General features: G+C 48.9%; 6 protein-coding genes and 1 non-coding gene across 7 annotated transcripts in view; 4 read left to right on the plus strand and 3 right to left on the minus strand.

Moving 5' to 3' along the window:
- CNBC6290 (hypothetical protein) overlaps positions 1-784 on the plus strand; it is a gene marked incomplete at both ends in the record, with an annotated part of 1,205 nt that extends 421 nt beyond the window's left edge. The window contains 3 exons of the mRNA XM_771145.1: positions 1-126; positions 182-354; positions 409-784. The exon at positions 1-126 is cut by the window's left edge and continues 2 nt beyond it. Of these exons, the coding sequence (XP_776238.1) occupies positions 1-126; positions 182-354; positions 409-784 (675 nt within the window). The remainder of the gene's footprint in view (positions 127-181; positions 355-408) is intronic.
- A 484-nt stretch (positions 785-1,268) lies between these two features.
- Positions 1,269-2,348, plus strand: CNBC6300 (hypothetical protein; the record flags this gene model as incomplete). The annotated part of the gene is made up of 6 exons (XM_771146.1): positions 1,269-1,446; positions 1,635-1,720; positions 1,781-1,872; positions 1,931-2,045; positions 2,098-2,215; positions 2,275-2,348. The coding sequence occupies 6 exons, from the start codon at positions 1,269-1,271 to the stop codon at positions 2,346-2,348; spliced, it is 663 nt and encodes a 220-aa protein (XP_776239.1).
- Positions 2,349-2,692: 344 nt separating this feature from the next.
- Positions 2,693-7,288, minus strand: CNBC6310 (hypothetical protein; the record flags this gene model as incomplete). Its single annotated transcript, XM_771147.1, has 6 exons — positions 2,693-5,134; positions 5,188-5,364; positions 5,418-5,642; positions 5,698-6,042; positions 6,095-6,976; positions 7,025-7,288. The coding sequence occupies 6 exons, from the start codon at positions 7,286-7,288 to the stop codon at positions 2,693-2,695; spliced, it is 4,335 nt and encodes a 1,444-aa protein (XP_776240.1).
- Positions 7,289-8,388: 1,100 nt separating this feature from the next.
- Positions 8,389-14,086, plus strand: CNBC6320 (hypothetical protein; the record flags this gene model as incomplete). The annotated part of the gene is made up of 9 exons (XM_771148.1): positions 8,389-8,871; positions 8,923-9,280; positions 9,332-10,060; positions 10,109-11,761; positions 11,812-12,143; positions 12,193-12,652; positions 12,700-12,828; positions 12,877-13,339; positions 13,387-14,086. 9 exons carry the CDS (start codon positions 8,389-8,391, stop codon positions 14,084-14,086), a joined length of 5,307 nt encoding a protein of 1,768 aa, XP_776241.1.
- A 56-nt stretch (positions 14,087-14,142) lies between these two features.
- CNBC6330 (hypothetical protein) lies at positions 14,143-14,901 on the minus strand (the record flags this gene model as incomplete). Its single annotated transcript, XM_771149.1, has 3 exons — positions 14,143-14,476; positions 14,531-14,784; positions 14,836-14,901. The coding sequence occupies 3 exons, from the start codon at positions 14,899-14,901 to the stop codon at positions 14,143-14,145; spliced, it is 654 nt and encodes a 217-aa protein (XP_776242.1).
- A 1,322-nt stretch (positions 14,902-16,223) lies between these two features.
- CNBCt040 lies at positions 16,224-16,305 on the minus strand. The gene is given in 2 exon segments: positions 16,224-16,259; positions 16,268-16,305. It is a non-coding gene; the product is annotated as a tRNA-Gln (tRNA).
- Positions 16,306-17,176: 871 nt separating this feature from the next.
- CNBC6340 (hypothetical protein) overlaps positions 17,177-17,500 on the plus strand; it is a gene marked incomplete at both ends in the record, with an annotated part of 1,751 nt that continues 1,427 nt past the window's right edge. Inside the window, 3 exons of the mRNA XM_771150.1 lie at positions 17,177-17,212; positions 17,281-17,313; positions 17,377-17,500. The exon at positions 17,377-17,500 is cut by the window's right edge and continues 8 nt beyond it. Coding sequence (XP_776243.1) covers positions 17,177-17,212; positions 17,281-17,313; positions 17,377-17,500 — 193 coding nt within the window. The remainder of the gene's footprint in view (positions 17,213-17,280; positions 17,314-17,376) is intronic.

Below are 17,500 nucleotides of genomic sequence, written 5' to 3' on the forward strand. Positions count from 1 at the left end.
TTTTTAATAGAAACGGCAGGAGGATCATATATTTGGGAATGCTCGGCATTTCTTTCACTGGGACTCATCGGACATCTGTCGGAGCTTAAGAAACCTCTGAAGGCTATGGCAATTTCTCATCCTCATGTAGATGGCACTTTTGTCAAGAGTATCCGCTCGAGCGCTGATTGTGGTCTATCAGTTCTTCTCCTCATCTTTGACGTGGTCACGTGCCCTCAACATTCCACTCTACATCTGTGCCGCTGATAAGGAATGGTATAGTCGAATCGGAGATCTCAAGGACAGCGATGATGTGAGACTCTGGTCAAGAGAAACGGAACTTGGTCCAGGGGTCAAGCTCGTTCAGTGTGGCGGGTGAGCAGGTTGCTTCTTCACACTGATGATAGTTGACGAATGATGATATTCAAGGCATTTTCCCGGATCATGCGTTTTTTATTGGGACCGCCTCTCCGAACCGCCTCCTTCTCCTTCTAATCTCCCTACTAAACCAACTCCTGTATCCGGCATAATCTTCACCTCTGATACGCTCATGGTACAGCCTAATCAAACTCACTTTACTTTTGCATGGTCTATACCCAACATGATTCCCATGCGTCCTAAAGCTGTCCTGAGAATTAAGGAGAGTTTGAAGGGGGTAGAGTACAGCCAGGCGACGAGTAGCTGGCCGGAAAGATGGATTCGGGAAGACGCCAAAAAAGCGTTGGAAGAGAGTGTTGTAAGATATCTCGGGGCCGAAGGGTGGAGATTTGAAGGAGATAGCCTGTTCGAGCTCGTCACCCAATAATTATCTTCTTTTTCTCAATGTGACTGAAGCAGATCTTGGAATTGAGATCCTGCTTGAGACAAAATTGGGATGGTGAGTCGGTGTCAACGTTGCCAGGTCGTGTGCCTATGTATCATTCGATTAATCAAGGTTACTGAGAAGGATGAATGCAATCGTTATGATTTTTGACGTGTCCTGCCCAACATAGTCTTGAATAAGCAATCATAGGTAGGACGCTCCAATCATATGCATGCTTTCCATCTCTTTCTCTGCGTTGGTCTTCTCTTTCTTCCAATATTAACTGCAAAGTCCCGAGACATTATCAGGCTCACTAAATAAAGAGAAAGAATTTGATTCCGCCGCTATCATGACGATCTGCTTGTCTGTTGTGCGGTCTGTCGTCCAGTGGCCACTCACAACAAACAGCAATCGCAGATTCTCCAATCCCCCCTCCCCCATACACACTCTACAATTCCCGAATCATATACATATTGTTTCAATCACAATGTCAGGGTGGATGTCCTACTTCACAGGTCGCAAAGACACTCGAGAATCAGCTCGAGATGCCATTGTCGGCCTGCGCCAACAATTATTGATGCTCGAAAAGAAGGAAGAGTTTTTGCAGAAGAAGATTGAAGAGGAGATGAAGAAAGCGAAGGCTAATGCTACCGGCAACAAGAGATGTGAGTTGTGTTTGATCAATTTGAGCGACATCGCTCGGTTTGAGGATTCGGCCAGCAGGAGCGAGCGGAATATGGACAATGAGAACGCGAGGCGAAAGCGATTAATTGTGATTTGGAAGACAAGCGTTGAATAGGGGCAGGGAATATGAAGACCTTAAGCTTTAGTTGCTGACGTTGTCTTTCTTCAGTGGCTATGGCGGCTCTTAGACAGAAGAAGGCACACGAGAACGAACTTGATAGGATCGCCGGCACAAGATTGACACTTGAGACTCAGGTGAGTGAAGATTAATTTCTATACGATGGATCCAATGTGACATTTATTCTCTCTTGACAGGTGAACGCTATAGAATCAGCGAACTTGAATGCGGAGACAATGGTGGCAATGAAGAAGGGTGCGGATGCTCTCAAGGGTATCCACAGCAATCTGTGCGTCTGTCTGGGACCAATCAATGACTGTAAGGCGGAATGCTTATGTTCATTACAGTACGGCCGAGGGTGTCGATGCTACAATGGACAAAATCAGGGAGCAAATGGACCTTACCAACGACATTTCCGATGCCATTTCCAACCCCGTGGGCATGGGTATTGTTCTTGACGAGGTAAGACAGGTGTATGCGTTTTTTGAGTTTCTGCTTACTTTACACGTATCAGGATGATCTTAAAGAAGAATTGGAGGCTCTCGAACAAGAACAGCTTGATGACCGGCTTGCAGGGGCAGACCGTGTCCCAAGTCACCTTCCTGCGTCACCCGTCGGGCAAACGACAGGACGTAAGTCCTTCATTGTTCATCCGTTAGTTTGGGAGTCGCTGACAGTTATAACTTTGTAGGAGCCGCAGTGGAAGAAGATGAGGATGACGAAGAAGCCCAGCTTCGTAAACTCCAGGCTGAGCTTGCCATGTAACATCTCGTCTTCTATACGGACCATAGTCACTCCCTCCACATCAGACCTCACGGCGCTTCTTGCACCCATGCCGCAGTATCCGTCTTTCCATCTTTTACGATGTTGTTTCCTTCCTGGTTTGAGTGATCTTCTGGCTCTTCCATATAGAGCATGTAATAATATATCACGATTTGCATATGCCGCTGAAAGTTGTCACAAAATGAAGTCGCATACTGTCTATAATACAATGACATGGAGGGTATTTACTCCCGGACTTGCATTGAGGGATATATAGAAGACCTAAACTAATAACGGCTCCTTGGCTCTAATACTTCCGTTGCCTCCACTCCGATTCTACATCCACTCTAGAATCTTCCGATGGAACCGTCACAGGGCGGTGGGGGCGTGAGGGGAAACAATGACTGCCTCCGAGTGGGCGTCAGTCCTCCCAGCCCCATCCCCAGCTGGCCATCCATGCTACTCCTCCCTATAACTTTCTTTTCTTCAAATCTCTCAAGGCTAATCGTTCCCAATCTATTCCCAAACCCGCCTATCATCCCTTTCGTACCCAGTATGTTCAGCCCCACGACTTCAACATAGCCTAGCGACTCATATGTGGGCACAGCGAATGAACCCACCCGCTCTGGAAAGCTCGCTCGCCCATTTAGACTCAAAAGTCTTTCAGTTCTTCTATCACGCATCGACACAACTCCATTGGTGCTTCCGCCTCCAGATGCCTGCCCTCGGATAGTACAATCAGCCTCGAATGTTCGCCGTTGAAGCTCTGACAAGTCAATGCTATCCACGACCAAGCCGGCCATGTCCCATGGTGCGGTCATGTCTACGCTCCAGACCTGCCATTGCGCATCGTCGATGCCTTCCCGCCCTCTCCTGACACCTACTAGCACATCCCCATCGAGTATCGCCCAGCCGCCATCGCTCGCGCCTTGAGCACTGATGCCCCCCAGAGATGTTACTTCCATGTCACCACTTGGTGAGACCAGGCCGCTGCCTCCACCTATGCTAGACAAGGCAGAGCGATCGTGAGGAGAGGATATTATTTTGAGAGAATCATCTTCTCTATGAAAATTGCTCGATCGGCGAGCAGAGCCGTGGGAGGAAAGCGGAAATTCGCCGTTTGAGACAGGAGAGAGTAGAGAGATTGACTTATGAGGGGATGATCCAGGTGTAGGGCGCTGGCGAAAGGTAACAGGAGGGACGATAAGAGAATTGGGTTTACTACGCTGTGGCGAGTCCGAGCGATGCATGAGAGCAGGGACATCATCGGCAGACGATACCCGTCGTGTACAACGGCAGAATGTCGGGATTGAAGTACGAGGCGCGATACGATCGATGGACACTTGGGACGAAGTTGACGAGATGATTGCGTAACCCTCCGCAGACTGAAGGCCACACCCTAAACACTTCATGCTTGAAGGCCTTACAAGCTGGATCTTGCGCACACCTTCTATAGACGAACCTTGCGGCATCAATTCCAGCTGACCGTGTGATTCATCATAGATCGTGATATTACCAGAGCGACGGCCGACAGCAAAGACACCCGGCAACTCGGCGTTGAGGGGTGAAAGAGCAGTAACACGGTCTTCGCCGGGAAGATCAGCAATAAGAGAGGACGATACCCATCCGAATGTAGATTTTCGCCAGATGTCAATGTCATGTTGTCTAGCGATTAGGATGCTTACGGAGCCGCCAATTTCTCTCATGAAAAGGACTCGACAAGATGAATAGGCACCCCTATCCTGTGCAGGAATGACCACCTTGGCGTCCATCTCGGTTAAGGCCATAACGGAACCGTCCCCATATCCGATCATGATAGAAGTTGCCTTGCGCGCTTCCTCAGTCGCCGGTTCATTAGCCGTGAAAGGGTCATCGACATTGGGGGCAGTTTCATCGAACGCTATTCCCAAAATCTTCGCGGTGAAGGTTTGCTCAGGCTTCCGAACTTGCAGGGGCACAACCGCACCCTCTCTGGGCACTTCCCATATCTGTACCACTGCCATGTTGGTACACACTGCAACATGCTGGCCATCCTCGCTCACAGCAGCTGCAACAATAGCGTCTCCACCATCTAGTCCACCCGTTGGCAGAGGTTCGCGAGTTCCACTTCCAGGGGTATCTAAAAACCTCCAAAGACATACGGAGTTATCAATGGCCACTGATATAGCAATGCGTCCGTCAGAGCTCGATGCGATGACATCCACATCGGCTTCATGGCTGCACGGTAGCATTCGTGCTCGGAGACAGTTCAACAAACCGCTAGCATTCTTTGTCGACCCCCGGAAGTCAGACTCATCCTCATGCGCGTCACCCATCCTCCCTAGTCGGTTCCGTTGAGCGTCAAGGAGATCAGCATCTTTGAGCAGGTACAGCAAAAGCGCATACAAGGCGCCAGCTGTAATCGCCTGTGGAAGAACCAGCACCTTGAAGATGTAGAAAAGAGCTTTCAGTCGAGGGATAAGGAGACGGCTGGCTGGAAGTGAGAGTTTGCGAATGTCTCCTGGTCGCATAGAATGCCCAAATTTGGGAAGTACAAGTATCGAAGCGGGGGGGACGATGACATGTGCGAACGGCCATCCTTCTGGGTTGAGGGCGCGCCAAAGTTTTTCCGCAGACGACAACACGGAAATTGCTTCAGGGGTACTAACGAAAGGAGAGGCCGTTGGAGTGGGGACACTGACAGAAGTAGATCGGGCAGTAGGTGTATATCCGTAAAGACTAGCAGTGGTGTTGAGGGGTGAACGATGACGTTCAGTCAACCAATATAGAAGTCCCACAGTAAAAAGCAACTATATCAAATGTCTCAATCAGCTATGTTTAATACTTAAACTGAGGGGCTTACTAGTAACAAACTTCCACTTTTAGTTGTCCTAGCCCTCAGCATATTTCGCCATAGGAATCCTTGATTTTCATTCTGAGCATCTTTTTCCCCCGTAGATTCCACCGGTGAAACCATGCCGACCTTGTTAGACGCCAAAACATCCGCTAGCTCGAGTCTCTGCGCATCGATAGACAAGACCTATGACCCGCTATTTAGCACCATCCTTATCTTTATGTCTTATCTCGACTTACAGTCAAGAAGAATGTGTGAAGCATGAACCAATCGGTCACGATCACAACAGCCGCAAAAAGACAAAACTCTCTAACAGGCTGAAGGTTGACACAGAGCCAGACAACACTCAGGATACCAAGATCCGTTAGGGAAGTGAGTGCAATGGTAGTTCCAACTTTGCTCAGACCAAGCCCTATTCTTACGGGAACCGAATGAGTGAAGGGTATTGAGAATATAGCTTGCGTCTAAGTTGTGTCAATGGAATCTTTTGATGCACTGATGCAGGGAACAAGCACTCACGAGGGTCGACATGTTCTCCGCACCAACTACAACAATGACGAAAGGTAAGACGTATGTCGGCAAACTACTTTCCGCATGAGGTACACCCCACCCATTCCAACCTAGAAGGGCCAGGATACTGAAAGACATAACCGATGAACAGCACAGTTGCACGACGCCAGTAAAAGCAAGACCAAATCGGGAATGGGCTTTGGAGGCGTTGGAGAGTTGAACGATAAGCGTGGTGAAAAGTATAACGTAAAGAACGATGATTATCGGGGGAGGCGACGATGAAAAGATTTTAGAACGGTCAGATGAAATCGGACCAGTTAAGTTTGGTTGTTGAGAAAGAGGGGAAGAAGCGTACTGTGCCGAGAATTAGCGTGATTGTAACAATTCGAGCGGAGAAGTGCTTTACAGAAATAAACCATTCGCCAATTTGATCACCGACTCTCGGTCCTTTGGCCTCCACAAATACTTCTCCTTCTACTTCTTTCGCAACATCCGACATGGCGCTCTGCCACCGTTGTTCAAATGCCGAGGTTGAATTTTGCGGTACATGGAACAACGCTGCAAAAGTGTGATAGATGTTGTCTGGGTTGGGAGACCGTCCTAAAGGTACGCTATCCGGTGAGGCTGACACTCCATGGTCAAAATGAACGAAGCCGGACATTGATATTGGTATCGCGGAATCGAAAGCGTCTGGAGAAGGCGTCAGGACATAGCAGGGCGGGGGCTCTGAGTCAACACCGTCCCCTCTGACAGAAGTTGACGATTTGAGCTGACGGACGCATCTCTGTCTGTTAGAAGGAATTTGTCTCTCCCAATTTTCGGCCACATTTTGTACCAGCTTTAAGAGGTGGTGATCTCTCTCTTCCCACTTCCGCTCGCCATCCTCAATGTGTCGATCGAGGACGTCCTCGACATCAGCCCATCCAATCCGCATAACCCAGACCTGATCATTTTGTCCTTCGCCTATTTCTTTCGCGCCAGGTATGGCCCTTGTTGCTGTCCATCCGTCATCCTCCCGTTCCCGAGTACCGCTGCCCCACCAACCAGCCCACGTCAAACGGGGTAGTAAAGGCGGAGCTGAGGGGAAAAGACGCCCTAAAGTAGAGAAAGATAGCGGATGATCCACATTTGTACGATACGGCGATGTAACATCATTGTCCAAAGGTGGCCAGTGAGCGTCCTGAACAGCACGTGGGCTCGGCGGAGGAAATCTTTTCGGGAGATACAGCGCCAGGGAAGGGTAAAACAAATTGGTCATGACAAGACAGTCAATGAGAAGTGTTCGTATCTTACACGAATCAGCATGGCATCATTATATATACTTCTGTTCACCCACTTGATTTCTTGCACAATGCTCGCCAAACTTGCGGAAAGCCTCTGTAACCAACCCTTTCCTCCATCTGAGCTTTTTCGACTTGCTGGCGACCCTCTGTTTCCGCGGCGCTGATCTTGGCAACGGTCGACAATCACTAGATAAATGGTTAGAGTGATATCGTAATCCATTGTCGAGTCTGTGTCTTGCTCTCGAGTTGGCAGAGCCAGCATGGGCGGTTGACGAGGACGCGATTGCGTTTGGCGTTTCCGATGATACGAACGACATTGCTGAAGTGGAGAATAGGTTGACATAGAATGGTGGAATATGCTTTATGCTTTCAAAGGACAGCCATCGTTGATTGTGTTAGCCTGAGAGTTAAGGATGGATTATTGTGTTTTCCTTCTCTTCGTCCTTCCTTCCTACCTGCTGCTTGGCTGTCTCGCACAATACTCCTCCCGTTGGATTCGCGCTTCTCGGGGACGCTCCTCGGCTTCGCCTTCGCATGCCGGCGATGTCGTCGCCGTTTTTGCATCACTCAGCGTTATTAATTATTATTAAGTCGTATCCCTCGGGGGCATTTTGGCTTTCCTTTTTTAATTACTTAATTATTTTTTGTTGATCCGTCGGCCTGCTGTGCATCTGGGTGCATCTTGCCTCTTTCTTTTTTATTGGAGGAAACTAATTATGCACCCATTTTAGAGACCGTTGCGGTGGAGGTCGACACGACCGATATGAGTTTATTATGTTAGTACGCTCCTACGTACGTACCATATCTACATCAATATGTGGAACGAATAGAGCAACACACCACCACATCCAACGGACACCAGGGAGACCATTTCAATAAAGTTTCAAGGGAAGAGAACAGCCGCGTTCCAGCTTGGACATCAATAATCATTCTGTAACGGATGGCCAGCCCACGCTAGTTATTTCTCGGAAGCTCGCGGGTTGCCCGACCCAACCAATCCTTTTATCGCACAGTAACTTACCAAATCCCATCCACATGCCTCCTCCTCCTAGTAAGTACGCTTGCAAGATATTAAGTGAACTCGTAATGAATGTTGTACAAAATAGCCCCCGAGATGTCAAAACCACCGAGGTCCCGTGCAAGGTCTTCGACTATAGTAGGAACTGGACCTCTTCCTCCTGGGAGTGTACAAGCAGGTCCGCCGGCCATTGACGTCGCGGCATCTTCTTTTAGAGTAACGACTAATCCGCAAACATCTGCCGCCACAGAAGCACTGTCGAGCTTGGCCGGAAGCATCAGAAGGCCTAAGTTTCGAGAAACAAGCGCGGACCATGCACGAACAACATCATGGCCAAGTCCACCTCAACCAGTCATCATTTCCATGCCTTCCGCTCCTGCCGTACCTACGAAAGGTAGCATGGAAGGGGGGGTGTTGGATCTGTCACTCTTAAACAAAGACAGAGATAATGTTGCATTACTTCTATACACCTACAAACCCCTACTCAACAATACGGGTGCGAGTGCCAACCCTGCCCATCCTTCACTCTTGCCGTCCGCCGCTGCCTCTCCTAACGCTCCTTCGTCCCAAGTCATTATCAACTACGCAGCCTTGCCGTGGAATGTTCAGCCAGGAGATTATCTTGAAATCCGTCAAATAAACCGAACACAACCTAAAGTTCCCACTGCTTCTACACGTATTCAGGGAATGGAGGGAGAAAAGCCACAAAAAATCAAAAGGCCCCCGGCTCTAGAAGATGTGAAGACTGGTAAGGGAAGAGAAGGCTATGTTTTCAGACTTGGGGAAGATAGTCCCACAGCAAATATACATCAAATACAGGTACCTGACTCGGTCGCGACTGCCTTTGGTTTTCAAAATAGATTAGAAGTGGAAGTCCGAAGAGTGAGTCCTCATTTCGGTTAATCTATTCGCAATCTGTCTAACAGGATTTAGATCCACGACAAGGAGTCTAGCCATGCGGACTACATCGAGTTTTACTTTTCCCAGTATCTTGGTCGAGCCGACATGTGGCGTCTTGGTATGTCCCTTGAGGGCACCACCTTGCATGTGGGCGAAAAGGTTTCTCTTGCTGGAGGGGCTGTTCGAGCGGAGGTTAATTTTATCATCCGTGATGAGAAGTCCAAGGACGGCATCGCCAAACCCAAGAGGTACTCCAGCGGCATTGTTACTGCCAAGACAAAGACCATTTTTAGAAGTAAGAGTGCACAAGTGTATTTGTTTATCCAGCTTTGTGAGGAGACCTGGCAGTTTGATGAAGATGGAGAGAGGTATGTCGAGAAAGTGGTCCATGGTGAGTTTCATCCCCCCTTCATACAGAACAAATCGACTGAGATGATACCAGGTTACCTACCAGAGCTTTTTGCCCGCTGGGCTGACAAAGGTACTTCTCATGTTGTAACCATCATTTTTTTCGCCCGCATCTTTTACCGCGATGACGAGGTCGATTACCTTCGCAAACATGACATGGTCGATATGCTGAGCCAAGACTATTCCGGCCAATGGTATAAAGATTTTTTCAAGGTCGCTGTCGACCTTGAGCGGCGAAACGATTGGATGAGCTCTCTACCTGAGATCAAGAGGCAATTGGAAAGAAGTGAAAGAGAGATACTTCTCGATTACCACCTAAGACTGCTGAAAGCCAAAGGTGCTGCTGAAGAAGAAATAAAAATCGTCGGCAAATGGTGTTTCGCCTACCAAGGTAACGTCCTCGAAGCCATCAATCTCGCCCTCAATCCTTTCGACGAGCACTATGTTGATCGTGATCTCTCTCGTACCGGTCTGTCCATTACAGTCGTGACCCCAGGTACCGGCCACTTTGCGGTCGATAAGAATCTGCTACGTTTGACAACGGAAAGGATGGTCGACCACGGTATGAGCGTCGACTTTGTCTGCCTTACCAAGATGCCACTGCATAGTGTACCGCTTTTCAGTTATGTGTCGCATAGGCCCAAAGGACCTGTCCAGCACGAAGACGGAATAGGTGCAAAGGCAAAACCCGTAGTTCCGGATTTGCTGTACTTCGACGCTAATTTGTCGCAAGTCAAGGATATCGAGCTTGCCGACTGCTATTGTAAGTTCTCCATGTCTGGCGCCCAAAATATATACTGATAAGTTCTAGCTCTGCCATCGTGGGTCAGCACATCTTTCTATGCCGTAACGCATGACAAGCCTTTCCGCGAAGACCGATTTGTCGCCCGCTGCAAGATGTACGACATCCAGATGCTCGGTATCTTAGACCATAACCTTACGACTGTCACGGTCCCCCTTCTCAATGTCGACGATACACCCATGCCTCGTCGGCCGCTTACAGTCGATGATAGAAAGGCCATCAGGGACTCGTTTGACCAATCCATCTTCAGTGGGATTTCTGATCTAGTCAAGACAGGATCTTCGCCTCTTGACTCTGCGCCGGCAAGTGTCACGGCTAGCTATCAGTCCGCCAGATTGCTGGCCGAAAAAGCCAAAGAGAGGACTAGCTCCATGTCATTGTCGAAACCAAGAGGATCGGACATTGCCAACTCATCCCGGTTATCACCGATTAAGGCAACGAGTGAATCTGATAACATTGATTTGGGCAAAAAAACGACACCCAGGAGTCCCTCCCCAGAGCCATCGTCATTGTCATTGAGAAGGGGCTCAAGAAGGTCGCTGTCGCCGACCAAAATGACTCAACTTGCTCACACATCTGCCGTTACGAACGAATTGAATAAAGACTCGCCATCTTTACTTAAAAATAGCCGCCCCGGATCCCCTATCACTATGGCACGTTCCATTTCACCCGTTCCGCCTCTCCCTCCCACAAGAGAACAAGGCGATTCACCCTTGTCTCCTGTTGACTCTTTGCCCCTTTCTGCTTCTGTCGAGCGAAGTCCATCTCCCTCTCGAAGGTCAGTCAGGTCGAATATGACTGATCGCGAACACCTAGGCTCCGGGGCCTCAACGCCAAAGGGCACCCCTGCAAAAAGCCTCAGGAGCCAGCCTAGTAAAGGCTTTATTCCAAGCTGGGTACTCAATAGTTTTAAGCCACTGCTGTCAACCTCCAAACCAAGTTTTGCCGTACCCGCAATGGAAAATGTGGCGAGAACAGACGTCGCGACTGGTGATGACAATAGACCCAGTTCACCTTCTCCTTCTGTTGGATCACTTAGGGGAAGACCATCGAAAGGAGGACCTAACCCGAAGCCAATCATCACACCCAGTACCCCTTCTCCTTCTCGTAGCCAAAAACCGCCTTTCAAACCTGCGAAGATTATCCAGACACAGCCTCATACCCAAGCGCAAGGCACACAACCTTTACCCATTGCAGCTCCCCCAGCTTCTCGTTTACCCTCGCAGAGTGAAGAAGATGCCATTTCGCGATCCTTCCGCAATAAGGGGCATGGTTTATCACGCTCCCACGAAGACTCTTCTCTTCGTGCTCAAAGCAACGCCCTTGTTCAGTCTTCTCGACACTTTACCATCAATCCTTGCAAGCCTTCGGCTGAAACTATCGACCGCGTTCGCGACGCCGGCGGTCGTCGATGGCGATTCGTCCTCCCAAAATTGACTCAACAACATATTGTTCAGTGGCCTAGCCTGATTGCACCCGCATGCCTGCCGTTGACTACAGATTTTTTGCCCGATCAAAAGCAGAGTGATGAGCTGTACACTACGGGAACGTATACTGTACAGTGCTATCTGGAAGACGACCAATTTTTGATCAGAAGTGATGCAGCGGAGACGAATTTGGCGCTGGCAATGATGAGAGAGATGGTGTCGCAGAGACTTTCGCGTAGGTTCGCTTTTGATTATTTAGATGATACATTGACAGCTGTGCGACAGAGAACTTCCAGGTCATCGTTCAACCGCACGAATTGACCGAGCCAGAAAAGCCTCGACCAATGCCCATTCATCTTGAAAAGGACGCTGACATTGGGGTAGAGTTAGTTTCAGGAGGCGCTTCTGAGGTGCTCAAGAAAGGACAGGGGGCAATATGGCTCTCATGGGCTAACCATATTCATCGGCTCTTGTTCCACCCAACAAAGCCTGAAATCGTAGTGCATTGGATGACGCGAAAGATTACACACCAAACTGAATCGGTACAGTGGAAAGGACTTGTGTGGCCAAGCGGGATGAAGGGTTATCAAAAAGCTTCCGCTACGTTTGCATATCCTGTGAGCGTAACGGTTCGTTGCCAGAACAATGCTAATTGAAGAGCGGCAGGATGTTTCGATGAAAATCAATTACAATCATCTCGACCATCTCATCAACGGCGAACGTATCGACTTTGCACCGCTTCGTTACTGGCGAACCCGCTTCATCCTCATTCCATCTGGGCGTGAACCTGTCACTTTCCCTGGTCTCATGCCCAAGAACGAAAACCTCGGATCTAATGATCTTTTGTGGCTGGGAGCACAAAAGGTGATGGAAACCCTCAATCGGTATTTGCTTAAACGACCCGAAGGCACGCCTCAACAAAGGTCCCTCAAGATCGTCGCCACAACATTTGATCCTTCGACATGTGTGTTGGATGAGGAATTGATGATGGACTTGGCCAGACAAATACATGGTGACTCTTCCGGGGATAAGAAGAAAAAGCTCGAGGGTATGACCTTGGCGAATGTGGCAGAACTAATGTGCCAACCGGATAATGGTCTAGTGATCAGGACACGCTGGTGGGAATGTGAGTGTGTTTCAACCTTGTGAATGGCAATTATTGATATGTCATAGCGAGACAACATGTATCGTCTTTCAATGGTTTTGAACTGAGAGAGTGGCTGCAAAATACCTTTGAGGATGTTACTGGCAGAGAGAAGGCACAGGAATGGGCGGCCGAGCTGACTAACAAGGGTTTGATTGGTGCGTGGACTGCTTTCTGTCTGGCATACTTTTCTAACGATTACACAGAACATGTAACCAAGTCGCATGGTTTCCTAGACTACTGGCATTTATATTACCGACTTCGAGAACCCTACAACCACATGTACAGTCATTTGGCCAAGAAGGAAGGCAAGAACAAGTCGTGGTTCTCGACGAGTTCCAAAGGATCTCGTGCAGCGCCTCCAAGCTTGACAAGCTCACAAGCGTCCTCATCTACCGTTATTGCCGCTGCCGTCGCCGATCCCAGTCAAGCTACAGCCGATCTCAATACCTCCCAATCTGGAAAGGATCCATCGGCCGGCGAGCAAGATCAGTCCTCACTGGCTAAGATTTACTTGAAAGTACATAAAGGCGAGCCTAAGCAGGGCGGGAAAAAGAGAAAGATTATGATGACTCAGAAAAGAGTGTTGGATCTTGATCCTAGCCGAAAGAGTGACAGAGCAGAGGTGGCCATCTTGCACGCCGATGTTGTTCACAACGCGAGGAATGCGTGAGTGTCGGTCGTTTGCATCCGATCCAAGGCTGACGATATTTTAGTTTTCACTTTGAGCTTAATTGGCTGGGTGTCACTGCTGCTCTTTTGGAGGAATTGCGTCAAAAACTTTCCGCCCAATCAGAACGCTATGGCCTTCGCTTTGTCGAGACGCCAGTTGAGCAGATTGCAGATATTCCCAAAAAGTGTGCTTATCGTACTCCCATCCCTATCCGCCTTGCACTTGCTCCTCCAGTAATCCCGGACCTTCATACTCGACTGGTCGCGGTTGCTCATGGCACCGGCCAAGCCGAGAATTACTTTGAATATTCAATCCTTACTAAAAAGTTTGGCTTCGTTCTCGACGTCGAAGCTACAGATCGATACCCAGACAACGTCGAGGTCGTATACTCATACCGCAAAGCTGGCGTCAAATACACCTATTCACAATTCTGTCACAAGACAGGATTAGCTTTAGTTCAGTGTGTTGGTGGCGAGGCAGGCTTCTTATGGAGTGACAATCGATTGGTGGTGTCAGCTCCTACCAGGAAGGGAGTAGGAAATAGAGTCGACGAGGCTCGAGCCCTAAGAAAAGAGTTAGAAGACTTCTGTTCAGATGCCGAGCAATTGAGCAAATTTTACGAGGAAGTGCTACCTCCGCCCCCTACCACAGGAGAGAGCACCCCCGAGGAAGGGCAAGAGGAGTTTGAGGCCAAGGATGATGAGGAGGAACAACCTGCCCCACAGGAAAAGACTGAACTTTAGATGGTAGATCCTGTTGTTGTACAATCATGCATGCCCAATTGGTTCCATATATGCGATCATCTACTCTCCTCGGACGATGCCCTCCTACGTCTGGGCGGGCTTCTAGATGGTGATCTCGAAACCGAAGAAGACCTGTTTCTTGACTCGTCATCATCCGAGTCTTTTCGCTTTCGACGGGGAGAAGCAGAGCGACGACGCGGGGATGAGCTAGACGAAGATGAAGAATATCGGCGTCGTCGGCGGGCAGACGCAGAACGATGACGGGTGGAAGAGCTCGACGAAGACGACGAAGACGATGAATATCGCCGTCGTCGACGGGCTCGAGATCGCGAACTATCGGAGCTAGAGCTGGAATCTGAGCCGGAAGCTGAGTCGGATTCGGAAGAGGAGCTACACCATGAATTATAAGCATTGTGTTTGTAATATGTATCTACGCAAACTGACCTGTTTCTCCTTTTCCTTCCCTTGTTATTTGCTCTCTTTGCCTCTTCTTCCCTCTTTTTCCTGTCTTCCTCTTTAGCAGCCAGAATCTTGTCTGCAACTCCTTTGCCTGAAGTCTTGAATTCATCCGGAGTCTCAACACTAGGCTTGTCACGCCCTATAGCCCCCATTTCAAGTTGCTTGGTTCGTGATGGGCGAGGAACATAGGGCATAGGATTTTTACATTGGTAGGTGTAGTGTCCAAACTTCAAGCATTTCTGAGTGAAAGGTTAGCTGATCGATTTACCACGGCTAGCTGGCTGACGCACCTGGCATCGAGTGTTTGAAGATGCTCTGTTGGGGTTCTGAAGCTGCCGGGGTCCGCCTCTGAACATTTTGTGTAAGTTTCACGATAAACGTGATGTAAGATAAAAAAAAAGGAATGGTAAAACGTGATTGTGGGTCTCAGATGTCAATGAAGAGTGACGCAAAGAGCATGGAACAAATAAAGACCTCAGCAATAATTATCTATCGGAGTACTCGTGCTCACGTAATTCTCGGACGCACGACAATCTCGGACGTATCACACAACTACGAGTACTCTTCTATTGCTGTATTTCACCATGAGTTATCCTATTTACATCACAACCAATACATGTACAGCTACATAAGTCTAGGGTGCCTGATGGGCCCGGAGTGCATGGATCAGCGGGCATTTGACTCCGTCCCGCTGCGTCTGACACGAGCAATACGACTGCGTTTCCTCCTAGCCTCTTCTTCTTCCTCCGCTTTCCTTACAGCAAGCTCCTCAGCATGCTCTTCCTGATGTAATGGGTCACAGAGTTGACCTTCAGGGCACCTCTGCCTCTTACTCCCCCGAGTAGCTTTGTCAAGCGCCTGGGCGGCCTTGGCATTCGCCAACTCCTTCTCCAGAAGCGCCTTCTTCACCATCAGCTGCTCAGTGGCTTTTTCAAGCTTAAGCATGGCTGCGAACGAGCCAAATTTCCCCTGTCGGACAGCACGATTGTTCGCGCGAAGGGTGCGGAGATTGTGTGGGGCGAGAGGGCCCTCAGTGGCAAGTTGAGGGGGAGGAGTGCTCGGGTGTACGCGGGTGTGACGGTCATAGAGGGATGACTTTGCGACGCCGTATAAATCTGCGACTTTCTGATAGCTTTCACGGGGGTTGTTTATCTTGTGCTCAAGTGCGAGGGTCATAGAATCGGTCATTGTGGAGATATGAGTGTTAATGATATGTACGGTATAGCGACGTTTGACGTTCGAAATTGCCGTGTGTCCGAGAATTATGTGAGCACAATTACAGTTACATATCTCCAATAATTATTATAAGTGGTAGAACGGAAGTAAGTGCTCTTTGGTCCGCTGCGGCATCTCCAGAAAATCATAACAATTCACTGCTTCTCTGATGCCTAGTCAAATGTTCTGGACCGATTCCTCCGACAGAGTCTAGGGATCGTAATCGCTTGTTACCCATGAAACTTCTTGTAAAACACGAGCAATTACTGGAGGCAAAAAATCGTAACACACATTTTCGCAAAACGGACGAACGCTGCTGCTATACCTCCTCCTATGGGGGGGGGAAGGCACACAGATTTATATCATGGAAGTCCCACGACGGTGCTCTGAAAGCAAATTCTGAAAATCCAAAGGCTGCAAGCAAGGCTTTGAACGGGGGCAAAGATAGAAGAAAAAAAATAGAAGGCGCTACTGGGGATCGAACCCAGGTTGCTCGGACATGATTAAATCAAAACCGAACGTCCTAACCACTAGACGATATCGCCTCGTGTATTTTGCTCGCAGCATAATCATATATCATGCTTACATAGGCTCAAACCCCTGAACCTGCACGGAAGCAGGTCCGGTTGCTGGCGGGTAAACTAATTTACGCAGAACTTCGCATTTTGCTACCGTTCTTCCCGCGTTGCACTCATTTCAGAGTTCCTATTGGTCCAGAGGTCGCTCGGTGGCAGAGCGGCGCCGAAGTGGATCTCCTTATCAGAGTGCGTGTCCACCTATATTAAAAAACTCTGGCGAATGACAAGCGATTGCTGCCGCTGTTATTCAGAAAAAAATATAAGTGGCGGTCTGTTGTTTACATCTCGGTATGAAGGAATTCTGTCGAGTAGATCACTATCGAAAGTTGCTATGGGACATATCAATCAGGCTGAACTGATTACAGATGTTTACAGAAGTTAATCAGTTCTTCCATCATCAATCGCTGTGTTGTTAACATCGTGGAACCGAGCTGCCACTTTACGGGTTGCGGGGACGCGGGACAATTCCCGGTCTATGTGGTGTGTGATTGGCTGACCGGTGAAACCCTTATCTCCTCTCTAAACGGGTGCTCAACTTGCTCTCCGCGAATCAGATTTGTTCCCCCGCAAATTCTCTTATCTTTTCCTAGGTAGACCCTGACTCGATTCCAAATATCACTGGCTGATTACGGCTTCGGCCCATTTCGGGCGAGTGGATAGTGCGGAAACATAGATTTTTCGCGAGCTCAGTTTTCAACGCCTGCCACCCAGAGCCGTCGTATATAGAGCCAGTAGTCCATCTCATCTCTTTTCTATTTCTTTTCTTCACCTGTAAAAAGCTCTCTCATCCTCTTCTCACCCAAATCTCACCCAGTACCAGCTGTCAAAATCAAACACAATGTCCAACTACCCCTCTGAGCCCGAATTCCAACAGGTACGTAATCCCTTATGATGTTCTTTTTTCGCCATGCTGCATTCTGCTGACTGCCTTTGCTTATGTAGGCCGTCGCCGAGATCACTCAGACTCTTGAGCCTGTAAGTTATCCTGCTCTACATTACCATAGCCTCTATTTCAAGTGCTGATATTTTCGGTATTAGTTCCTTGCCAAGAACCCCGAGTACCGACGAGCGCTCGACGTGGTTCAGGTCCCCGAGCGAATCGTGCAATTCCGAGTTACATGGGAGCGTGACGACGGTACCATCGCCATCAACAGGGGTTACC

Source organism: Cryptococcus neoformans, chromosome 3 (genome assembly GCF_000149385.1).
Source record: "Cryptococcus neoformans var. neoformans B-3501A chromosome 3, whole genome shotgun sequence".
NCBI lineage: Eukaryota > Fungi > Basidiomycota > Tremellomycetes > Tremellales > Cryptococcaceae > Cryptococcus > Cryptococcus deneoformans.